Raw genomic sequence first — 26,821 nt, forward strand, 5'->3', positions numbered from 1 at the left:
GCCAAGGATAATTTATTTGCATAAGAAGATTAGGGTAGGGCAACCAGCCTCTCCCCCAACGCCTTATGTAAAGGTAACAACTAATTGAACCGATCTGTGAGCCCTAAGTAAATAAGACATTGCCTCCTCAAGATGGACTATAAGATTTGGTGCATCCACCTCCAGCCAGTGTTTTCCACTTGGAGGCCCCTCTCAAGAGAGCTGTTTCTCTTTCTCCTCTCTTCTGCCTATTAAACTTCCACCCATAAACTCCTCATGTGTGTCCGCGTCCTACATTTTCCTGGCTGCAAGATGACGAACCACGGGTTTATACCCCAGAAAATGTAGCCACTTCAGCAGTAAATAAGCATGTGAACCTATGAGCATATTTATGTGCGTGGAGGCTCTCATCAAGATGAGTTATGTGTCATAAAGTTCTTTAAATGCAGGGTAGGGACCAAATCACATTTTACCTGTCATTTTCTAAGGAGAATGCCAGCTTGATAATACAAAATTTTTTTAAAAACTTAACATTCACTTAAATTTTCTGATTATAAAATTAATACTTGCAATTGCAGAGTGAAAAATAAAGATACAATGAAGAAAAATAAAATCATAGCTAATATCTTGATCTAGATTTAACCTTTTTAAAAATGTGATATTTATATTTCATTTAATCTTTTTCTACATATATACACACAAAAAAGCTGAGATCAAATTCTATGTATGTTTGATCTAGGCTGACATGTAATTCCCACCAGGAATTTGTCAGAATTAAGTTTTATAACTGTTACAATGTGTGTATACGACTGAATACATACTTGAGGATACTGCTGGAATCCAGAATATACCGGGTTACTGGGCTGTACTCCAGAAGTAAGTGGTGCTGTAGCATTCTGATAACCAGGCTGAAGTGTTGGATAGCCATAGCCAAAAGGCTTAGCCATTTTTGAAGGCTGAGGGATGACAGGAGCTGCAGCTGAAGCTGGAGCTGGAGCAGAAGCAGGATCAGCTTCAGGGGCGGGATCAGGTGCAGGACTGCTTGCTGATGAAGAAAGCATATCTAAAAAATGGAAACACATGGTGTTAACAACTGAAAATCAAGACTCCACAAAGACTGGACTCCTGATCCAGTCCATAACCCCTGACATGTCCTTTTTTCTTTTTAAAGCTTTTTATTCTAAGAAATTTTGAACACACGCAAAGTAAGGAGAATGATGAACCCCATATACTTATCACTAAGCTTCAATAATTATCAATATTTTGCTAATCTTGTTATTAAAGATGTTGTCATACTACATCTTTTTTTTTTTCCTTTTTACAGGAGTATTTACCAGAAAACTCTACCCCATATTTTACATAATTTCACCATCTTCTTTTTAAATAGAGATAGGGTCTCCTATGTTGCCTAGGCTGGTCTTGAACACCTGTGCTCAAGAGATTTTTCTACCTTGGCCTCCCAAAGTGCGGAGCATATAGGCGTGAGCCCCTTGAGATGATAATTCTAACAGATAAGAATATATTTGTATAATACACACACACACACACACACAAAGTTAATACAGTTTTAAAAAATGCTCTCAGCAGACACTAAGCACCACAAAACAAAGCAAGCAATAAAAAGGATGCCAACTACTCTTTTCTCCAATTTTCTTTATCTAACCCTACCATCTATATAGAAACTAACTCTATGGAAGGAGTAGCATGTTTCCATAATCCTCTATAAATGTGCATTATTTGCAGTAGCAAAACTGTTAGTCAAGCATGAAAGATAGTGTCTAGAGGCTGGGCGCGGTGGCTCACTCCTGTAATCCCAGCACTGTGGGAGACTGAGGTGGGTGGATCATGAGGTCAGGAGTTCGAGGCCAGCCTAGCAAATATGGCAAAACCCCATCTCTACTAAAAATACAAAAATTAGCTGGGCGTGGTGGCGGGTGCCTGTAGCTCCAGCTACTCAGGAGGCTAAGGTTGCAGTGAGCTGAGATTGTGCCATTGCACTCCAGCCTGGGCCACAGGGTGAGACTCTGTATCAAAAAAAAAAAAAAAGGATACTGTCTAGAATAGCGTCCTGCTCCTAGTACAATGTTTAGTATGCAATAAATGTCAAGTAAAATGTATTTAATAAATAAATGCCCTTATTTAAATTTAAAACAAAGTGGAATTAAAACAAAAAAACTGGAGAAAACTTAAATATCATATACAAAAACAATAATAACAAAAAGAAGCTCTAAAAGTTACTCTACACATAACCATTATTAACAGTTTGGCATATTGACTGTTTAGTCCTATTATGAAGTCAAATCTACAATGTGCATTCATTTTAGTTCATAAGATATCCTTCACCAGCATTTGGATTCTGCAAAAATATATTCTTAGAAACTTTAACTGAATCAATCTTTTTTTTTTTTTTCCCCTTGAGGAATCACATCTCCTTATTGGGTCTAATTCTGAAGATACATTCCTAGACATTCTGCTATCATCTTGTGCTGACTAGGCAGGGATCAGCTTACTGGCCTTCTGGTAACCTCCCAGACTTCTTAAGAGGATAAGACCTTCAATACGGTGTCATAATCCTTAGATCTCTTGCTTGTCTCTCCTCATGGTGATGGAAACATAGGCAGAAAGTTATTGTAACATGACAATTTATCAGCTTAAGAAATAAAAAAAATGGGGCTGGGTGCAATGGCTCATGCCTATTATCCCAACACTTTGGAAGGCCGAGGTGGAAGGACTGTTTGAAGCCAGATGTTTGATACCAGCCTGGACAACAAAGTGAGACCCCATCTCTACGAAAAGAAAAAAAAAAAAAAAAAAAAAAAGCTGGATATGGTGGTGTGCACCTGTAGTCCCAGCTACTTGGGAGGCCGAGGAGGGAGGATGGCTTTAGCCCAGTAGTACCAGGCTGCAGTGAACCATGATCACACCACTGCACTCCAGCCTGGGTGACAGAATGAGACCTTGTCTCAAAAAAAAAAAAAAAAAGGAAGGAGAAGGAGAAGGAGGAGGAGGAGAAGAAGAGGAGGAAGGGGAGGAAGAAGAAGGAGGAGGGAGGAGGAGGAGGAGGAGGAGGAAAGAAAACTGGAGTTATAAACATGAAGGTCTAAATCTTCTCCCCTTCTTCAGGAAAGAATTCTACAGATCTATCCTAGTACCTGACATATAGTAGGCCTACAGTTCATTTAACATTACTGCTATAGATGCTCACATAGTTCTTTAATTTTGGTGCAGTGTAATAGGAAGAAAACTTGTCCAAGGTTACTGAAATACTTTCAACACATAGGATTACAAGATTAGAATTTGTTGACTGAATGAATACAAAGAAACCAAAGTCTGACTGCAGGGCCAGAATCTTTCAACTATACTACACTAGACATTTTTCGTTTCACATTAATTTAGAGTTCATGGGATACTATATGGTTGTTGATCTTTTAGTGAATTAAGCAACTCTTCTAGACTATCTTGACAAGAGATTGTTTTTGGAATGGTTTACAACTTCTTACACACACACACAAACAAACAAAATTCCTAGGGGCAAAAATCCTTAACTACAAAAAACTGAGTCATTTATTCAAGTAGTTAAAAAATTTTTTTTTTTTTTTTTTTGAGACAGAGTCTCGCTCTGTTGCCCAGGCTGGAGTGCAGTGGCGAGATCTCGGCTCACTGCAAGCTCTGCCTCCCGGGTTCATGTCATTCTGCCACCTCAGCCTCCCGAGCAGCTGGGACTACAGGTGCCCGTCACCATGCCCAGCTAACTTTTTGTATTTTTAGTAGAGACGGGGTTTCACCATGTTAGCCAGGATGGTCTTGATCTCCTGACCTCGTGATCCGCCCACCTCGGCCTACCAAAGTGCTGGGATTACAGGTGTGAGCCACCACACCCAGCAGTATTTTTAAAATATTACAAGGTAATTCCATACTGAGCTGAAAAGATCGAAGTTTTCTGCTGATTCACAGAATAGTGATAGCAAGACAGTATTTTTTTTTTTTTTTAAGTATAGAACATTCCCACTTCAATTAAACTTCATCCTGGATCATCAACAAAGAGATAAGAAATAAAGAGAAGGGCAAAACTGCTTTTTCTGTTAGTTTTGAAGCTTGGAATCATTAGAAAAAGAGAGACAGAGGTCAGGTACAGTTGTCAGGTTGTCAGTGATAGGAGACAGGAGAGCAAGAAAAATCACAGGATAAGATATTAAAATGAAATGATAGTTTTTTCTTTCAATACTATCCACTCCTGTACTTGAATGTAATGGCTAAAGTGATTTCAGATATGGTTAAAAGTGATGTCTCCAAAACCCACCCCCAAGTTGGGGGTAGCATCTATTTACCTACTAGAGGCAGCCAGAAGCCACTGAGGGAGCAAAGAGTCAAAGACTATATTCAGAGGCTGGTTGAAAAGAATTCAAAGACCTAAGCATGAGATTAGAAATATAAAATTTATTTAAGGAGCAGTTATTCTTTAAAAAGAAGGGGAAAGAAGAGAAAAGCTATTGACAATCTTTTAGAAAAAGAGTATGATAACAACAAAAAATAATAGCCCCAGAAACAACCTTCATAGTTGTTAGTGACAATTAATGCTATTAAGTTGCGGCTGAGAAGTGCCAGAAAAATGTTCTTTTTTTTCTTGTTAAAAATATAGCCTGCTATTTTGTGTAATACATGTTCACATTTGAAGGCAACTGATGGTCAATAACTTTTAAAATGAAGAAAAAGCAAGCACAAAACAACAAATTACCTGGGTAACTGCCTCCTTCCAGGGCATCATAACTGTTGGGCATTGGAGAAGCACTGCTTGTGGTAGAAGAGCTGTCAACACCTAAAAAGAAAACCAAAACATCCACTAGGTTTAAAATGACAAAGTATCTTAAAGCAGCCTTTGGCAATTTTGAAAAAGATGTTTTTGCTGAACTAGGAAAATTCCTGATTCTAGTAAAAAAGTGAAATGATTGATGTCTAGAGACATTTTAAAAACCAATGAATTTCTGTTAAGAATAGAAGATGAGAGTGGAGAGAAAATGAAGCCGATGAGTGGGATAAAATTCAGTTAAACATGTAAGGCATCTTAGAGAAGAACAGATATTAAACTATTAAAAGTAGTCAAACATATATATAAAAATTTTAGGTTGATAGAAATGTTAATATAGTCACCTCTTAAGGATTACATCTACCAAATATATTTTATCATTAATGATAAACACTAAATACATTTGATCAATCTTAGGGTATATTAAGGTAATTAAATTTTAATGACTTTTATTTATATCATAGCGCACTGTTTGAGACATTGATAAATGAGGAGTCTGTAGCTTAGGTTGCTATCTGGCATGCTACTAAGCTTTTCTGTGTCTTTTCTATAGCTGCAGAATAGAGATTAAATAATACCTGCCATATTTAATAAGGTAATATAAATGAAAGGCACACTAATTTATATAAATGATAGACTATAAGAATTTTTATTATGTGTGCTCATTCAAAACCTGTTAAGATGAGAATTCAGTAGCAATTTATGATGAAATCTGGTCACAGGTCACATGAATAGAACAAACAATATACTTCTTCCATTCATTCAACACATATTTTGAGACCTACAATTATCCTAGGTACATATGCTAGAGTATATTATGATGAAGAAAACAAAAAATCTGCATGATCCCTCTATTATGTTACAGATCTTGCTCTGTTTCACAGTAAGACAAAATTCTGTGCTACAGAAGTTATCCTTTGCTCTTAATACCAATATTATAACTGGTATTTCAACTACATTTAGGTTAATTTTCAACTGTGATAGGAAAAGAACAGGTATGTATAATTATCTTTCATTGAATAATTTTAGATAAACATGAGAATTAGGTATACTGACTCAGGGCATAACAGCTAATGCTTTTTGTGTAGGAACATTTTCTTATTAGCAAAGAACATGATTTGGAGGCAAAGACTGCAGTTACCTCAACTCTATCATTTACTTGCTATATAACCTTGTGGTTTTTTTCTCCTGAGAATAAGTGAAGGTAACTTGCTATATAACTCTTCTGCAAAATGCTAACGATTTTTTAAATGTCCTATGTGTGGTTTTTTATGTTCTTATAAGGTCTAAATGAGACAGAGGATATGAAGACACCCATAAAATAAGTAATAGGTAGAAGACACTAATATTTACGAAGTGCCTTCTTCGTGATAAGTAGAACAATTTTGCACATATATTTTTTCTCTTAATAAATTAATGGAAAATAACGCCCTTTCCTTTTTGTTCCTTTTATTTGTGAATTTTAAACTAAAGCAGAGGGCCGGGCGCGGTGGCTCAAGCCTGTAATCCCAGCACTTTGGGAGGCCGAGACGGGCGGATCACGAGGTCAGGAGATCGAGATCATCCTGGCTAACACGGTGAAACTCCGTCTCTACTAAAAAATACCAAAAAACTAGCCGGGCGAGGTGGCGGGCGCCTGTAGTCCCAACTACTAGGGAGGCTGAGGCAGGAGAATGGCATAAACCCGGGAGGCGGAGCTTGCAGTGAGCTGAGATCCGGCCACTGCACTCCAGCCCGGGCAACAGAGCAAGACTTCCGTCTCAAAAAAAAAAAAAAAAAAAAAAAAAAAAAAAAGCAGAATGCTGATATATCAGGTCAAAAGTCTTCTTCCAAATATTCATCAACAGATGAATGAATAAACAAAATATGGTATATCTATAAAATGGGATGGGATATTTAGCCATAAAAATGAAGTATAGATGCACCCTACAATGTGAATGAAACCTGAAAATTTGCCTAAGTGAAATAAATCAGACAGAAAAGATCATATATATTATATAATTCTATTTATATGACATATCCAGAATAGGTAAATCCATAGAGACAGAAAGTAGATAGTTGTTGCCAGGGGCTGGGGGGAGGGGAAAATGGGGAGTGACTGAGTGTAGGATTTTCTTTTGGGATGATGAAAAAGTCTAGTACTTCACAAAGTTAGATTGAGCTAAACAGAAGTAGGGATTACACAACACTGTACATGTATTAAATGCCACTGAATTATACACTTTAAAACAGTTAATTTTATGTTATATATATTTTTACCTTAATAAAACTAAACAATTTACCATGACATTTCAATGGGGAAATAATATTCTTTTCAGCAAATGGTGCTGGAACAACCAGGCATATCCACATGCAGAAGAACAAAGCTGGACCCCTTCCTTACACCTTACACTACAACTAACTCAAAATGGATCATAGACATAAAATGTAAGTGCTAAAACTACAAAACTCTTAGAATACAGGAATAAATCTTCATGACTAAATGAATTTTAAGATATGACATCAAAGGTACAAGCAACAAAAGAAAAAAAATAACTTGGACTCCATCAAAATTAAGAACTTTGTGCTCTAAAGGTTACCATATCTTCAAGAAGTAAAAAGACAACCCACAGTATGAGTAAATATTTGCAAATCATATATCTGATAAGGGGTTAATGTTCAGAATATGTAACAAATTCTTACAACTCAACAATAAAACAACAAATAACCAAATTTAAAATGGGCAAAAGATATTTATCCAAAGAAGATAAACAAATGACCAATAAACACATGAAAAGACACTCAACATCACTATCCATTAGGAAAATGAAAATCAAAACAACGAGATACCACTTTACATCCACTAGGATGGTTATAACCAATCCAATGAGGATTCCAATTTTTCCACATCTTTGCCAAAACTTATTACCAAAGATGTGGAGAAATTAGAATCCTCACTGGATTGTAAAATGGTGCAGTTACTTTGGAAAACAGTTTGGCAGTTTCTCAAAAGTTAAATACAGAGTTCTGACCCAGCAATTCTACTCAAGAGAAATGAAAACAGAAACCCACACAAAAACATGTCGACAAATGTTTACAGCAGGATTATTCGTAACAGCCAAAAAGTAGAAACAACCCAAATGTCCATCAACTCATGAATGGATAAATAAAATGTGATATATTCACATATGGAATATTTTTTGGCAACAAAAAATCATAAAGTACTGACATATGCCATAACGTGGATGAACCTAGAAAATATTATGGTAAGAGAAAGATGCAAGTAACAACCACATATTATATGATCTCTACATATAAAATGTTCAAAATAGACAAATCTATAGAGACAGAAGATTAATGGTTGCCTAGAGCTTTGTGTGGCTGTGCGGGGAGGGTAGAATGGGAAGAATGCTAAAACGTATGAAGTTTCTATTTTGGGGTGAAGAAAATGTTCCGGAATTACATAGTAGTGATGGTTGCTACTTTGCGAAAATGCTAAAAACTGCAGAACAGCACAACTTAAATAGGTGAATTTTATGGTATGTGAATTATTTCCCAAAACTGCTATTAAAAATATCATGGGAATTCTAAGAAAAACTTTTAAATGTATATATCAAGAAATAACCACTCTTGAAAAAAAATAAAGTCCAAAGATAAAAGATTACTTATACATCCACTTATTCCAAAGAACATACTACTACTCAATTATGCTGTTTAGCTTCTTTCATGTCAAATCAACTGCTAATATTTTAAAGATTGTTCATTTTAATAATGCTATAAGCTTTAAAGTATTAATTTTTTTATTCTATTTTGTTTACTAGTTTGAAATCTGCTAGTTCACTTTAAATTCACTTTCAGAAGAAAAAATAACTGCAAATCTCTATTTTTGAACTTGTCAAAAATAGCAAAGCAATGTTACAAACCCAAATAAATCAGTAAGATAAACAGACTCATGACATTTTGCTCTTTAGATTAATGCATTCTAATTAATGCATTAATTAGAGGTCATGCCATTACTGACAAACAAATCAAAAAGGTATTTTTAAAAAACAGTGCCTTATTGAAAACTTGTATGTTAACATTCTGAACATGCTTAAAAACCTTCACTAATTTCCCCACCATCTTAGTGAATAAGGTCTAAATGCCTTCACATTGTCATAAAACAAACTTCAAAAATTTGGCTTCTACTTGTCCTTTTCACCTGCATCTCTCACCTGTCCCTTTACCATCCTCCTTGTTTTACCTTATGATGCAGTTACACCCAACTTCTGACTCTTGACCCAATACTACATTTTTTCTTCTGTTTATGCATGATGCATGTTGGTCTGTTAGCCATAATTTCCTTTCTCCACATGACAAATTACTACTCATCCTTCAAATTTCAAATCCTTTGTCAAACTTTTCCTGTATGCCCACAGAAAATCATTTCCTCTCCTATGCAGGGGCACATTCTCAACCCTGAATTAATACACTTTTCTTTTCTCTTTTTTTCTTGAGACAGAGTCTCACTCTTGTCACTCAGGCTGGAGTGCAGTGGCGTGATCTCGGCTCATTGCAACCTCTGTCTCCCAGGTTCAAGTGATTCTCCTGCCTCAGCCTCTAAAGCAGCTGGGATTATAGGCGCCGGCCACCACGCCCGGCTAATCTTTGTATTTTTAGTAGACATGGGGTATCACTATGTTGGCCAGGCTGGTCTCAAACTCCTGACCTCAGGTGATCCGCCCATCTCGGCCTCCCAAAGTGCTAGGATTACAGGCGTGAGCCACCGTGCCCGCTTACACCTTTCAAGTTGTACTGTAATCATATGGTATCTGTTTCCCTATCATATAAGTATTTGATGGCCATAGCTACGCTAATATATTGATCTTTGGAATCCTGATAGCAAGCAAAATACTGCTTTCAGCATACAAACTGGTTTCCACTCAATCAATAGCTTTGGTACTTGTCCCATGCTTAATGCCTAGATAGTATCGATTTGCCTCAGTCACTTCACATTGCAATTAGTGATATTAAGTATTCTGAGATCAAATGGGGGTCAAGTATGAAACGCAGTAGTTGGAAGCAATTTTCTCTCATTCTTTTACTGGCTCTACATTACAGCTTGAAAGAAGAAAAAAGGAAAGAGAAAAAGAGAAGGAGCTGAAATCTAAAGAAGTAACGAGGAGAACAGATAAGAATAGCTCAGAATCCTTGAAGCTAGGGAAGAGTATCAGAAAGCAATTAAGCCTTTAAAAAAAAAAAAAGGCTTAAGCTGTTCTCTCTCTCTAAAAGACAAGCAATATGGGTCAACAAAGGTAATATACTTACTAGTATTGCTAAACTTTTTGAAATTAACCAGATAATCTGAGATTTCCTCATGTCCACTCCCTACCAGTTGAGGGAAAATAGACACCTGACATCTCTGAGCTACTCATTAGTAACAACAGATCTCATAATAACACCTACTCCACAGGGCTACAATTACAACTTAACAGATATCACAGGTGTAACAGATATTAGCAAGAGACTCAGGAAATGTTCTTCCTGTTCTCTTTTCCCTCAATCTCCAAACAGTGCTACAGAGTGGGAAAAAACAAAACAAGACAAATACTTCCTGATAGATTTTCCAATTTTTTTTTTCCTCAGCTTTCAGCCAAACTTTCCTCAATACTTAACACTGCTAACGCAATACCTTCTGATTCTCCAACCTGCTGGTTGATTTTTCATCACAGTTCAATGAAATTTTTTCAAAGTTGGAGAACAATCCCACATAAACTGAACACACAAAAATCTCACAAATAAAGGGAATAAATGTCACTGAAATGCTTAAGAAGTAAAGCACTCCAAGTCGCTACTTTATTAGACACTTACATGTAATCCCCACACCAATTTCAGCCACTTTCTTTTACCTCTGTACATATGAAAAAAATTATTGTAACTGGGCAGGGTTTAAAAAAATAAAATTCCTTTTAAAGCTAGACTTTCTTCCCATCCCACCACTGAGAATGTTTCTTTAATTTGCAACCAACCAAGATATTATTTTTAAAAACCATGAATACAGAACACCAAGACTATAGTAAAAACGTCAATAATATAGTCTTATTTTGTGAAACAGAAAAAACACAGGAGTAAGATAACATCTAAGTTTAATACTGTAGTGACTACCGTCACGTGCCCTTTACTTCCCACCTACTCTGGCGGTTTATGTTCTCTCACTGGATAGGAAGACACCTTCTTTTTCATACTTTCCTGCAGAGAGACCTCAGTTTGAATCCCTACTCTGCCTACTGAGCAGCTGTGTGACCACAGACAAATGTTACTTAACCTGTTCAGGCTGCAGTTAATTCATCTGTAAAATACAGTTGATTATTTCTGCCTTGCAGAATTGTTGAGAAGAACAGATAAGAACACAATTTCAATGCTGGTAACGACAGCTAATCTTTCTGAGTGTTCACCATTTGCCACACACTGTTCTAAGCTCTTTACAAACAACATCTTCAGTCCTTAAAACAACTATATGTAATTGTTAGCATCATTATCACAAAGCTAGAAAGTGACAAAGTCGGGATGTGAGTCTAGAAAAACTGACACAAAAGCTCTGTACTGCTATGACAGGCATTCAGTAAATGCTAAAAATGTTAGGTATTATTAAAATCCAAATGTCATAAAAACTCAAGAATTTTAAATTTATAATATACTCAAGAAAAATAATAAACAAGACATTAGAAAAAAGCCATAAATGCTAAAATTTTTTTTTTTTTTCTTTGTGAGACAGAGTCTCACTCTGCCACCCAGGCTGGAGGGCAGTGGCGTGATCTTGGCTCCCTGCAACCTCTGCCTCCCAGATTCAAGCGATTCTCCTGCCTCAGCCTCCAGAGTAGTGGGGACTACGGGCGTGCGTCACCACACCTGGCTAATTTTTGTATTTTTAGTAGAGATAGAGTTTCACCATTTTGGCCACACCGGTCTCCAACTCCTGACCTCAGGTGATCTACCTGCCTCGGCCTTCCAAAGTGCTTGGATTACAAGCATGAGCCACTGCACCCAGTCGCCAAATCTTTCTGATCTCTTTTTTTTTTTTCTTTTTTGGAGAACAGAACATTTACATAGTCTCAAAGAATCTCCCCACAAATTACTTATTAATTTTAACAGGGAAAAATAGTAACTTTATGGTGGAGAAACCTGGCAGATACCACCTTATTTAAATAATAGAAGTTAACCTCATCAATATGAGAACAAATTGACACCATGTGCCTCAAATAGGATGCACTGAGAACACAACACTGCTTTAGTGATAATCCTCCGAAAAATGCATGACCTGAACGTAATCACGAGGAAACCTCAGATAAACCCACATAAGGGAACATTTTACAAAATAACTGGTCTGTACTCTTTGAAAATGTTAAGGCAAGGAAAGAGAAAGGCTAACGAACTGTTGGAGACTGAAGAACTCTAACATGACAACTAAATTCAATGCATGATCCAGATTGGATCCTGGACCATGAAAATAGCTATAAAAGATCTACTTGAGACAACTGAGATTTGACAATGAACTGTGTTATCAGCTATTATTGCATCAATGCTCAATTTCTTGATAACTGTATTTTGGCTATGTAAGACACCTACCTTATGATTAGGAAATATAAATAAGGTATTAGCGGTAAAGTTCATGATGTCTCCAATTTACTTGCAAATGGTATAGAAAAAAATACATTGATAAAGAATTATAAAGCAAGTGTGGCAAAAATGGTTTATCTGGGTAAAGTGTACATGAGGGGTTCTTTTACACTTCTGTGAGTTTGAAATTTTGTTAAAATTTAAAATTACAAAAAAAATTTCAGAAACATAGATGGGTACTTACATATCTAGAGCAAGAAAAATTATTTCCCACCACTCCCAATTTGTATCCCCTCAAGTCGCATATAATGATTTACATATTTTTAAATGCACAGGAAATAGAAATTTTTTGTTAAAATGATTGTAGAACAGATCTTCCCATTTAGAACAGGAGAATTATGGTCACATATAATAACTTGAAAGATCATCACTTATTGGTTCAGTCTTAAACTATAGGTTGAGCATCCCTAATGTGAAAATCCAAAATCTTAAAATGCTCCAAAATCCAAAATTTTATGAGGGCTGACATGACACCACAAGTGGAAAATTCCACACCTGACCTCATACGACAAGTCACAGGCAAAACTCTATATCATGTACAAAATTATTAAAAATATTGTACAAGACCGGGCCCTGTGGCTCACGCCTGTACTCCCAGCACTTTGGGAGGTAGAGGCGGGCAGATTATGAGGTCAGGAGATCAAGACCATCCTGGCTAACACGGTGAAACCCTATCTCTACTAAAAACACAAAAAATTAGCCAGGCGTGATGGCAGGCGCCTGTAGTCCCAGCTACTCGGGAGGCTGAGGCAGGAGAATGGTGTGAACCCAGGAGGCGGAGCTTGCAGGGAGCCGAGATCGCTCCACTGCACTCCAGCCTGGGCAGCAGAGCAAGACTCCATCTCAAAAAAAAAAAAAAAAAAAAAAATATATATATATATATATATATAGTACAAGCCTGGTGAGGTAGCTCATGCCTGTAATCCCAGCACTTTGGGAGGTTGAGGTGGGTGGATTCCCTGTGTGCAGGAGTTTGAGACCAGTGTGGGCAACATGACGAAACCCCATCTCTACAAAAACTACAAACATTAACTGTGTAGGGTGACCTGTAGTCCCAGTAGTCCCAGTTACATGGGAGTTGAGACAGGAGGATGGTTTGAGCCTGGGAGGCAGAGGTTGGCGTGAGCCATGATTGTGCCACTGCACTCCAGCCTAGGGGACAGAGTGAGATTCTGTCTCAAAAATAAAAAACAAAACAAAATAAAAAATACATATAGTACAAAATTACCTTTAGTTTATATGTATAGGTGTATATGAAACATAAATGAATTTAGTATTTAGACTTGAGTCCCATCCTCAAGCTATCTCACTATGTATTTGCAGCAAATAGTCTGAAATCTCAAAAAATCTGAAATTTGAAACACTTCTGGCCCCAAGCATTTCAGATAAAGGATATTCAACCTGTATTAGAATTAATGGAGGAACTGAACTGCTTAATTTTTAGCAGGGTTCTACCTATCAAAGGCAGAAAAAGATATTAAACAGTTTGCAACACATAACCATATGCACAACTTCTTCAACTAGCAAGATATGTACTACTTCATGAAGCAGGAAAATAACTACAAATTCTGGGCCTTCCAAATACATGACAAGAAGAGCCAAAAGGACCTCACTAAAACACTGTCCTATTTCTCTATCCCTATTATAAAATCCGCATGGCTTATTTTGATTAGACTAAAGTAGCATGCAAAGCAGAAAATGAAGCATTATTCCTAAAATGATGCTAGAGCAATCATCAGCCAAAAGCTTCAGTCAGGACTCATTATTTTGCATGTGACATGGAAGGAAATGCATTTCTGAAAGAAGAATGCACTCTACTATCATGAAAGAGGTATTCTGATTCTATTATTTACAATATGGCAAAGATGCCTAAAGGAGGAAAAACAAAACAAACACACACCTCATTTTATGTGACACACCTTCTATAATGCAAACCTCGTAAGTTCATCATGCTAAATCTTCAAAGACTCTTTTTTAAAAGGCTAAGAAAGACTGTAGAAATAAAAAGAAAACTTGAGCAGGAAAAGATCAAGAACTGGTGTAAAGCTAAAGCAGACCTGCTTCCTCATCCTCCTCCTCCTCTTCCTCATCATCGGAAGTTGATGACAAGGGAGTTGGTGCGGAGCTAGCTTGGTTATTAACATATTCACCATACTGCATGCCTGTAAAGTGGAAAGCACAAACATAAGAGTCAAACCAACAGGAAAGATGAGAAATAAAATTTTGACATTGCATTAAAAGTGAGAAAGAGTTCTGACATTCCAAAGAACATCCCAACATGCATATTAATATTAGCAAATTTATTATCAAAACTAGAACCATTAGAAAATCTCTGCAAAGCAGTTTAGTAAAAGCAACTTTAATATGAACTGGCTTAAGTGTGAAAAGGTATCTCTCATGTATTGTCCAATACAGTTAGTATTTAGGAAGCTGCAATAATATTCTCTGAAAAGTTTACTGAACTCTATACATGTTTATTTTCTTTGACCTTATGGCCCTGTGATATATTTCCTTTGGGACTGTGCATTTTTGGTGGGCAGTGATCATTATAGTGAACTGATTTTGTACAGCATACAAAACACATACTTGGTACCTTCCTTCTGCTAATGTTACCTTGATGGTAAACTCAGTTCCCATAACAGAAAAAGAATGACAGTTAAAGAAAAAAACTGTATTCGGCATAGTTCTCTGCTAACAGTAGATACTCTGGGAGTGGGGGGTCGACGGGGCAGGGGGGCTGGGAGACTTATTAACTGTGACCATACAAGTGTGAGAATTACAGAAAACTGAATTTTCTGAGACAGCCAGTCATGTCAGTGTCATCCTATTGCCTACATGTGAGTCTGAAGCAGGTGATTAAGACTGATCCTTTGTGAAATACACCAAGAGAAGGCAGATTCTGTGGAAAAGGGCATAATAAACTGATAATGGTAACTGTATACTACCTCCCTTTAAAAAATGTAATTGGGTATTTCTATTATTTGATCTGGTAGAATCAGGACTTCAAAAATTAACATCTATACAATTTTTAACAGGGAAAATAAAATAATCTTAATAGAAAAAGAAGGCTGGGCGCAGTGGCTCACGCCTGTAATCCCAGCAGTTGGGAGGCTGAGGCGGGTGGATCATGAGGTTAAGAGATTGAGACCATCCTGGTGAAACTCCATCTCTACTAAAAATACAAAAATTAGCTGGCCGTGGTGGCGCACGCCTGTAGTCCCAGCTACTCGGGAGGCTGAGGCAGGAGAATCGCCTCTCCCGGGAGGCAGAGGTAGCAGTGAGCAGAAATTGTGCCACTGTACTCCAGCCTAGTGACAGAGCGAGACTCCATCTCAAAAAAAAAGAAAAAAAGAAAATGAAAACACTTCATAAATAAGAATAAACATCCTTGTACGGAAAATCTCACAGCTCTACTTTGAAAAAAAAGAAAAAAGAAAGCCCAAAAACATAGTGGGGATTTTCAAGAACATTTCCTAATATTGGGGGTACAATGAAGCCCTGCCTCGCCAAAATCACATGCATGGTAGTGCTCTAACGCTTTCTTTATTTTTTTTTCAGGTGACTAGCATACTTGATTAGCATGGGTAAACAACTCTTCTCTAGAGTAAGAAAAAAGCTATTAAGAAAAAAATTTGAGTTGGTAGAAGCAAAGGTTAAACTGTAGATGAATGAAGCTTTGATCTTTCAACAATGACTAAAAAGTCATGGAAAAATCTGCTAGCTTCGCTGAAACATCTTTTAAAATCGGTAAAATAGCAGCATCACAAATTCATCTGGGAAAATAAAAATCAACGTAAAATAGGTTCAGGTAATACAAGAAACAAACTTAATACCAAAAACAAATTCAGAGTGGCACATTCTTCTGACAAAAAAAGCCCAATTAAAATAAAAATTTGAGCCAAGCACAATGGCTCATGTCTATAATTTGAGCACTTAGGGAGGCTCAGGCAGGAGTATCACTTGAAGCTGGGAGTTCAAGACCAGCCTGGGCAACATATTGAGACCCCCCATCTCTGTAAAAAGTAAAAAACAAATTAGCCAGGCAAGGCACCCTGCTCTAGGTTGGGTATAGCACATACGGACTACAACAAATGGGGAGCTACAGCCGGCAAGGGGTTGACGGCCAAGTCATCTATTCTAGGATACGTGAATGCTTCCTGAAGTGCCTCTAATTCAGATTCTCTTTAAGAGCCAAACTCTATGTATGAGATACAAAGCTCAAATATATAAGGTGGTAAAATAGGACATCCTTTCCCAGAGCTCAGCCTGAAACTCACTGTAGAAATGTATGTACACTGAGTATCTACTCTACCACCACCAAATGGAAAAGAAATGTTATATCATAATTTATTCTATCTTAACCAGAGCTTCCAAGGTATAAATCTACTAAACCAAGAAACATGAAACACTTTATAGACTCTAACATGACGTAGCACTCTGTTATTCAAAGGGTCCCAATATTTTCGAAAAGACATTTAGTTTAAATTACCTACCATTAAAGTACCCTCAGGCAAACCTTTCCAGGAGAACATATCCTTGGTGCTGCTTAATATTCTTCAGTGTTCCCTAGATACAGCTATACCGGGAATAAATCAAACTAATCTTAACAGAACAAATCTCTTGTGGAGATTAGCTTTTTTAAATTCAGGAGTTCAGACTTTTGAGTAGCTGCTCTCTTTCCTGAACTGGAAACTAGGTGTACACACTAGAAGACTTTTCAAGGGTCCCCACAAAAGAATGGTTTTAAGGAAATCAATTTTCAGATGTCGATTCCCATAAATACTCTCTTTCCTCAAACTTATCCACCTAAAAAAGTGCCCGTGTTAATGACAGCCTTTCTTTTACTTTACAAAGGAAACACATGACCTTAGTTTATCCTAATTCTTACTATGACACATTGCTCTAATGTATACAAGCCTCTTATATAAAGTACACAGTAGGAAATACTGAACAGAGAAAGAGCATGACATTGTGGATAAAGATGGGGACTCCGAGTTCAACTCCAGGTTCTATCACTTACTACTGGTATGTCCTTGAGCAAGTTACTAACCTCTGTTCTTCACTTACATTATCTATAAAATGGGGTAAAACTTCAAATGGTTGTGGTAAGGATTAAATGAGTTAATATATTTCAAATGCTTAGAATGGTGCATGACACATACTAAATATGAAATAAATGTGAGCTATATCACTAACTTCAAAAACATCTTTTTGTATATATTGAATTAAAATTATTTTCAGCTGTTCTTTTTAGGACACATCATTAGGGGAAAAAAACCTCCCACTAACCTGACTGGCACACTCAGTCCTACTAATTATTTTACTTGTTTTTTCTTTTTCTTTTTCTTTTTTTATTTTATTTTATTTTTTTTTGAGACGGAGTCTTGCTCTGTCACCCAGGCTGGAGTGCAGTGGCATGATCTCAGCTCACTGCAACCTCTGCCTCCCCAGTTCAAGCGATTCTCCTGCCTCAGCCTCCCAAGTAGCTGGGATTACAGGCGTGTGCCACCATGCCCAGCTATTTTTTTTATATTTTTAGTAGAGACAGGGTTTCACCATGTTGGCCAGGCTGGTCTCGAACTCCTGACGTCAAATGATCCACCCACCTTCGCCTCCCAAAGTGCTGGGATTACAGGCGTGAGCCACCATGCCTGGTTGGAATTATTTTAAAAACAAATGGAGTACTTCCTAGGACTACCAAGTGTTTTTAAGACATACTAAAACTCACAGATAAAAATTCTGTGATTTCAGAGTCAATGTGACATGTGCAATAAAATATTTTACAACCTTTTCATGATAAAATATAGTCAATTCTTAATTTTTATATTTTATAAAATATTTAACACTTTCTACATCTTTTTAACAAAAAAATATTTACCAACAAGTGCATCTGTTAGTACTTAGTAGCATATGCTTTGTTATGTTTTGAGGACTGCTTCTGCCAATCAGGATATGGAGATATCATCCATAAAATAAATGGCCTGTATCACAGCTTGTTTTTGATAAAAAACACATTTATAGGGTATGGTATCCAGGCACAGTGGCTCACACCTGTAATCTCAGCACTCTGGGAGGCCAAGGCAGGAGAATCACTTGAGCCTGGGAGTTCAAGACCAGCCTGGGCAACGCAGTAAGACCTCATCTCTACAAATAATTTGTTAAAAAATTAGTCAGATGTGGTGGTGTGTGCCTGTGGCCTTAGCTACTCAGGAGGCTGAGGTGGGAATATCGCTTGAGCCCCAGTAGGCTCAAAGGTCAAGGCTGCAGTGAGCTGAGTCACTGCACTCCAGCCCAGGCAAGAGAACAAGACCCTGTCTCAAAATAAATAAATAAATAAACAGTATGGTAAGATATATTGGCCATGGTAGAAGAAAATTCAAAATATTCTGAATAACTGCTAATAGACTAAAACAAGTACTGAGTTTGAAGGCAAAAGGTGTGCAATGGGCCTGGGTACCTCTCCTACCAACTCTGCAGGTCTTTAGGTAAGACATGTAACCTCTCTAAACTTCAATTTCCTCACTTATAAAAGGAAGATAACATATGACATGCTTGTTCCATCTGATGAGACAATAATACAGATAGAAAAAGTTAAAGGGATTTGCAAATTACAAACTGCTATATGAAATAATAATGTTAACTATCACCTGGAAAATAAAATCTAACAAACAATAATTTCTGACATGTAACTCAGAAGGGTAAAAAGAGTAAAAGCAAAATTAAGTAAAACAGAATGATACTGCTTTAGCAGAACTCTTCCAATATAATTCTAATCTACTTTATGTGAACAATGCTTCTCAGCAATTATGTGCATGAAAATAAAAACTAAGAATGAAACTTATCTGAACATTATCATATTCTAACAATGAATCATATTCAACTCAGATACAAAGCTATAGTGGGGAGAGGAGAAAGCCCATTCATTTCACTTAAAGATGTATTTCCGATAAAAATGTACTTTACATAAATACCAAAATTCATGATGTTTACGTTGTTTTGACCAATTTTATGCCAACAGTAAAAGTTGTAGTGATTGGCCAGGCACAATGGTCACACCTGTAATCCCAGCACTTTGGGAGGCCTAGGCAAGCAGATCACTTGAGGCCAGGAGTTTGAGACCAGCCTGGTCAACATGGTGAAACCCCATCTCTACTAAAAATACAAAAATTAGCCAGGCATGTTGGCGTATGCATGTAATCCCAGCTACTCAGGAAGCTGAGACATAAAAATCACTTGCATCTGGGAGGTAGAGGTTGCAGTGACCCAAGATCATGCCACTGCACTCCAGCCTAGGTGACAGAGTGAGTCTGTCTCAAAAGAGAGAGAGAGAGAAAAAGTTGTAATGACTGATGGCTTCATTCAAAAGAAAAAATACTATTTAGAGACTTAAAGTCATAGATAATGAAACACATTTTAACATTTCAATTTATACATTATTGTCATGGAAAAGCACAATAGAGTGATAAAAGAGTTTCTAGTAGAAGAATATATTTTATTATTTCATTAAGGAAAGGAGATATGCCATCAAAGAGAAAAATGAAAAATCTAAACTTTTCAAATGTTAAAGAAGGGCTATTCGTGTTTTTTGCAAAAGGATGGTAGGTATCATTCCAAAGGGTACATTTGAAAGAATAATGTAACATGTCTGTTTTAAAAGTCAGCCAGCATATACATTAAAAATTACATAACTACAAGTATTTAAATTTTTGATGAAAAAATTTAGGTATCAATCTAAAAAATGTTCAAGTAGGTAGTTTATGAAAAAAATTTTAGGGGCTACTCAAACAAAAATTTGATGTCTCCCCTAAAAACAGATAAAAAATGCTTAGTCTTGGGAGAACAACTAAGCAACGGTGTCTTTGCAGCTGGAAGAAAAAAAGCTAATCTCTTTTTAAGTATTAACCACTTTAGTACGTTATATCAGGCCCACAGTAAACACTATGCAGATGATACACTGCACAATTCAAAGAAGCTTCATATATGCAAATGACAATTTACACTACCACATGTGGTAGCCCTGACTCAATTAGGTTGTGTAGCCCAGATGTATCCAAAGACAAAGAAGTCACTAAGAGGCCATTCTCCTACTTATGAAAATGGAACAATAAAAACTACAATTCAGATGTCTCCAGTATGATATTTTCTGTTACTTAAGCAAGAAACTTACCTTAGGTAAATCAAGTTAGTTTGTCAACAGCCAATGACAACAAAAATTCAGCTTTATTTTATAGAAAGAATAAAAGACAGAGAGACCTGAGTTAAAAATCTTTTGCTTTGCTACTTATTAACTTGTAGTCTTGGGCAAGTTACCTAACCTCTGTCAATCTCACTTTTCTCATCTGTAAAAAAGGAAGAATACCTATGTCATAAGATTAATATTTGAATTAATGAGATATAAAATACCTGATATATTGTATGTGCTCAATAAATGGCAGTTTATTCTACTTTAAAAATATATTTTAATAGAAAAAAGAAGAAACATAATTGTCATTGTTTAGTGGGCAAACCATTTACAAAATAATATTTATAAAAAGACGGTAGGATGGTATTTACAGTAAGACGATCAAAAAGAAAATATGATAGGGGCCGGGCGTAGTGGCTCACACCTGTAATCCCAGCACTTTGGGAGGCTAAGGCAGGCCGATCACCCTAGGTCAAAAGTTTGAGACCAGCCTGGCCAACATGGTAAAACCCCGTCTCTACCAAAAATACAAAAATTAGCAGGGCGTGGTGGTGTGTGCCTGTAATCCCAGCTACCCAGGAGGCTGAGGCAGGAGAATCGCTGGAACTCAGGAGGTAGAGACTGCAGTGAGCCAAGATCGTGCCACCGCACTCCACCCTGGGCAACAGAGCAAGACTTCGCCTCCAAAAAAAAAAAAGAAAATATGATAGGAAGAAATAAATCAGCAGGGGCAATGTAATAGGCCAAAAAAAGCAAAACATTTAAGAAATGGAAGGCAGTCACCAATGTAGAGGAAAAACAAGAAAAGATACCATTTATTTAGTCAGGGCTTTGATCTATCCTAAAAACTTTTTTGATTCATGATAAACAAAACTACTACTGGCCCTTCCCTTTGAAGGCAAGTACTTTTAAGAACTAAATTCAATTTCCAGTATACCCACTGGTTTGTTGAGAATCGACAGACACTCTTTGGTGCTGCAGTTCCTTTTCCTAAAAAACTAAGTAAGAAAATGTGTAATGTATCATCTGATCAATTGACAGAAAGGTCTCTGTTGATCACATAGACACTCAACAGATACAAGCAATGAGATCACCCTAGGAATTTTCATGCTTTTTTACTTTTCTCAGTTTCAGACCTATAAGAAGGTTCTTCACACTCAAGGTTAGGAGCTGTCATTACATAGTGAGTATAGTCCCTAAAATAATACAGTGGTTGCTCTGGAAATATAAACTATAGATTCTTGAAAACAGTCCAATCATCTCTGATCAAATAAAAAATGCCATATATTAACCTGAAACATCAATACTTTGGAATTTTAGCCAGACAGAAAAAAAAAAAAACTGCCAAAAGAAACAATGTGGGGAAGCAGGGTCAAAACAACACATTTTATTACCTTTTACTTACTTAACACATGGAGAATATTAAACAAACAATAAATCATATAGTTCTTCAATGACGCAAGAGTATGGGTTACAATTTCATTTTCACCCCCTTTCATTTGCAAAATCGTGTCAAAGCTTACTTTCTACTATCAATAACAAAAAGCACAGAAATAATCAACTAGGATATGGAGAGCCACTAAATAATAAAGTCTTGGCTACTTTATCCTAAAAGAAACTATAATAACCTTTAAAAAATAAGAAATAAATGTCCCATGACAAAGGAATGAAATAAACCATTACACATTGACACAATGAATAATTAGCCATAAAAAGAGCTATAAAGACTCAATAGATACATGAAAACTATGTGTAATAAACAGAAAAGCAAAATACAAAATGGTATGTAATTATGTAAAACATATATGAGACACTGTAAGTTAATATTCCAAAAACTGTGTTTGGATTGAGATTATAAATAACTTTTTTTCATATCTTCTATAAATTAGGATCCTACAGTTTTAACTTTTTGAAGTCAGCTATTCAAATACGTATGTGCGTCTGTGTGTGTATACAATAATAAATATCTCAAATACCTTTTTGTTGTAATAGCTCTGATGGCTGTGTAACTGAGGTCACAGGCTCAACAGGGTGATTTGCAGTGGGAGGTGTTCTTGTTGATGAGGATCCTGATAAAACGGTGGATACTACTGGGCTGGACTTGGGAGGCTGAACATTTTGCATAACAGGACAGGATAAAGAATCTGCAATTGAAGAGAAGAAACTTTCATCCACAGAGACTTGACATATATTAATATATATTACTCCATATATTATATATAATGTATAGAATATAATACGTAATTATATAACATATAATATATATTACTAACAAAATACAGTTTATCTGAAGTTCTTGTAGAAACTTCAATAGTATCACATTTACCTAGTATATCTTGAAAAGAAGGTGGTACAAATGATTTTTTAAAAACTGAAAAATTACTCATCAAATGTTTTAATAAACTTTAACGACAATTTTCCTAAAATATTTCACAATCTTCCTTACCTTCTTAAAATGAACTCAACTTTTATTTACTAATGATCTCTATGAATACAAATTATTGAACAGATTATTGTACTATGCAATGGTGACTCAGGAGAAGAGGAAGAGGTTTTTGACTCTGCAATAATGTGGTCTCTGACACTTCTAGTAATCAGTTCAGATCTCATTTTGCACTGTAAACTGCTACTTCTCATTTGCTGTTTCTAACCAGATGCCTTATTTCACATGTAACTAAGTAAGGGCCTAACCATAACACAAGGTTGAACTTCTGGAATGAAGTGCACACAACTCATTGTGGGTCTTTGTGATAGCTCAAAATACCAAATGTCTCCTAGAAGGCAAAATCGTCCCTGGTTGAGAAATACTGGGTAAGTTATTGAAGATAATCTTCAAGACTATCTAACCGAGAGATAACTGAAAAACCTATGGCAAAAGACTACTGGTGAGCAGTCATGATATGTTGAATAAATTTACATAGTTATACCTGCACATATACATGTGTGTGTCTCTGTATACTGTGTGTGTATATACATAAACAATCTTAGTTCTGGGACTGAAACAAATAGGAACATGGTGACAAAACAAAACGTGCTATATGTCCTAATAGTATAAAAACAACATAAGCACGTATGAGGAACAGGGAAAGAAGGTAGTCTAAATACGCTGATTGCTTCATCATTTTTAGTAGGAAGACAAACTATCATTGTGGAAGATTGAAAACATCATCACAATATTTTACAGTTCCTTTCATCAATATGGAGTCTATTTTACCACCCTCTGAATCAGAACAAACCCTGTGACTGGCTTTAGATCAACAGTATGGGGCAGAAATAAAAGTGTACAAGTCCCAGACCTCAAGTCTCGAGGTGACACTGCAGCTTACACCTTTCCACTCTGAAATGCTGCATGGATCATCATGTAGGGAAGCTGGTATAGTCACATACAGAAAAACCTAGGCACCCCAGTGAAGAGTCTGCACCAACTGCTAAACATGTGAGTGAAGCCATCTTAGAATCTTCTAGTCCCGCAAACCTCCAGCAAAATGAATTCACATGAGTGAATTCAAGAAAAACCTGCAGAACTACCTAGCAAACCCACAGAATCAAGAAAAATAAATCATTGTTATTTTATTTATTTATTTATTTATTTTTTTTTTTTTTTTTGAGACGGAGTCTCGCTCTGTCGCCCAGGCTGGAGTGCAGTGGCGCAATCTCGGCTCACTGCAAGCTCCGCCTCCCGGGTTCATGCCATTCTCTGGCCTCAGCCTCCCGAGTAGTTGGGACTTCAGGCGCCCGCCACTGCTCCCGGCTAATTTTTTCTATTTTTAGTAGAGACTGGGTTTCACCATGGTCTCGATCTCCTGACCTTGTGATCCGCCCGCCTCGGCCTTCCAAAGTGCTGGGATTACAGGCGTGAGCCACCGCGCCCGGCCAATCATTGTTATTTTAAACCAGCAATAGATAACTGATATTATCACTAAAACTGCCAACATAAAACAGTGATTAAGAATATTTAACAGTATCCAAGTAAAAACTGAGAAAGATATAATTATCTAAAATTAGGGTCAGGCATGGTTGCTCATACCTATAATTCCAGCACTTTAGGAGGTCAAGGTGGGCAGACTGCTTGAGCCCAGGAGTTTAAGACCAGCCTGGGAAACAAGGCAAAACCCCATCTCCACTGAAAAATTGATCTGTGGTCCTCAGCTACTGGTGAGGCTGAGGTGGGAGCACAGCTTGAGCCCAGGAGGAGAAGGCTGCAGTGAGCCAAGATCATGCCACTGCACTCCAGCCTGGGTGAAAGCGGGAGATCCTGTCTCAAAAACATACAATGAAATCATATCAGGTGTATGTGTATGTACGTATATGTATTGATACACATGTGTATATATATAAAGCATAATAAAATACCCATGAACTCAGCATCCAATTTTGAAAATAAAACATTTTCAATACTGTTGAAGCTCTAATATGCTCCTCACAGAAGGCACTCCCCTGCCGGCTCCTGAGTCATGTTTATTATCCTTTTGCTTTTGTTTTCAAATAGTTTACCACACATATAAGTATTCCAAGGCATTATTTTTGCTCATTTTGTAAACTTTATAACAATAACATACTGCAGGTATTCTTCCGTATTTCCTGTGCTACATTCCTGGGATCAGTCATGTTAATGAGTGCAGCTCTACTTCATTTTCACTGCTGTTCAGAAGTCTGATGGAAGAATATAATTTATTTATTCATTCTGCTATTAATGGACTTTTAGGTTATTTCCAATTTTTTGTTTTCACAAACAGTACAGCTATGAATACTCATGCACTTGTCCCTGGTATAGACATGCAACTTTCCCTAGGGCAGAGCTTCTACACATAGGTGCCACAGCTCAAATATGTGGAGGTGTGCAGGAGGGATATCTAATCCCTCAGCCCTGGGGACAGCTCTGTAGGAAATGAGCCTAGAGAGCAGACTAGTCTCTTTGTCCAGTAGCTCAAACAAAAATCATTTGCCATAAGAGGCATCCATCTAAAACAGGAAGTGGTGTTTTATGGCCCTCATATTCAAAGTGTAGTCTACAGACTATCAACACCTTATGTGGAAGCTTGTTAGAAAGTAGAGTCTTAGGCCAAGTCATAAAAGACCTGGAGAATTAGAACCTACATTTTAAATGAGATCCCAGGTGACACATATGTACAGGAGGCATATATGACACATATGAGAAGAACTTCTCTAGAGTATAGAGAAGAGGGATAGCTGTGTTGTGGGGTGTGGTTATTTTCAATCCACTAATGCCAAATTTTCCTAAAACACGAATGAATATACCCTCCTACCAAGAGTGTCTAAGAGTTTCCTGTTATTCCACATCCTCACCATTCCTTGGTATTGTTAGACTTTCTAGTTTTTACCCATCTGTTACTAGGTATAAGATGATATCCCATTCTAGTTTTAATTTGCTTTTCACTGTTTATTAATGAGATTATGTTTTCATTTAATCTTCTGCACAATGCCTATTCAAGTATTTTTCTTTTGGTTGTTGGTCTTTATTAATTTCTATGTAGTACTTGTATATTCTGGGTAAACACTGTAAGTATATACATTTTTTCCCAGTTTGCAGCTTGTGTTTTTCTTTTCTGCATGTTGTGTTTCAATAAAGAAAAGTTTTAAATTAGAAATGAGTCGAGTTTATCATGTTTATCCTTTATGGCTAGCATTATGTGCACTGTGCTTAAAAATTCCTTCCCTACCCCAAGTTTCTAGAGTTAGTTTCCTGTATTTTCTCTGAAAAGTTTTAAAGTTTTGCCTTTTTGCATTTACACATTTACTTCACCTGCAATTCATTTTATACATGGAGACTTTATCCTTCAGATTACAGCTAAAGTATTACCTCCTTAGGGAAGACTTCCCTAGGCTTCATGACTAACAGGCTAAATGCACCTAAAGTAATGCTACCAAGTACCATATACGGTTGCTTCATGATGCTTAAATAATAATAGGAATGTTACATTCATTTGTGTTTATTTGGATATTTGCTTCTCTAAGTGAATTGCAAACTTTATGAGGATAGCATTAACTGTTTTTACTCACTATTTTATCTCCCAACACTAGAACAACTTGTGGAACATAGTTAGCTTTCAAGTATTTGTTGGATGAACGGAGACAAGGCCTACCAACATTAAGGACCAGAGAAACATGCCAACCAAGAAGCTGCTCCTTTCACAAAGGGAATTTGACAAAAGAAACAATACATAAAACTGGACTATGCAAAATTCATTGTTGCTCTGTTT

The 26,821-nt window shown here is 36.7% G+C and overlaps 1 protein-coding gene and 1 long non-coding RNA gene across 8 annotated transcripts in view; one reads left to right on the forward strand and one right to left on the reverse strand.

Moving 5' to 3' along the window:
* Positions 1 to 26,821, reverse strand: part of SEC24B (SEC24 homolog B, COPII coat complex component) — a 105,460-nt gene that overhangs the window by 43,848 nt on the left and 34,791 nt on the right. For 4 of the 6 annotated variants that reach the window (XM_031664365.1, XM_031664361.1, XM_031664360.1 and 1 more), the window contains exons 3-6: positions 22,577 to 22,744; positions 14,476 to 14,580; positions 4,715 to 4,795; positions 801 to 1,042 (exon numbers count right to left, since the gene is read on the reverse strand). In XM_031664365.1, the coding sequence (XP_031520225.1) occupies positions 801 to 1,042; positions 4,715 to 4,795; positions 14,476 to 14,580; positions 22,577 to 22,744 (596 nt within the window). The remainder of the gene's footprint in view (positions 1 to 800; positions 1,043 to 4,714; positions 4,796 to 14,475; positions 14,581 to 22,576; positions 22,745 to 26,821) is intronic. The other 2 variants (XM_031664364.1, XM_031664363.1) reach the window with 1 other exon arrangement.
* LOC103884563 lies at positions 15,167 to 26,803 on the forward strand. Of its 2 annotated transcripts, none has more exons than XR_001902745.2 (2): positions 15,167 to 15,255; positions 26,643 to 26,803. It is a non-coding gene; the product is annotated as an uncharacterized LOC103884563 (long non-coding RNA). The 2 variants fall into 2 exon arrangements; XR_004182725.1 differs by having other exon boundaries at positions 15,182 to 15,348.

The sequence above is a fragment of the Papio anubis genome, chromosome 3 (assembly GCF_008728515.1).
Source record: "Papio anubis isolate 15944 chromosome 3, Panubis1.0, whole genome shotgun sequence".
Lineage (NCBI taxonomy): Eukaryota > Metazoa > Chordata > Mammalia > Primates > Cercopithecidae > Papio > Papio anubis.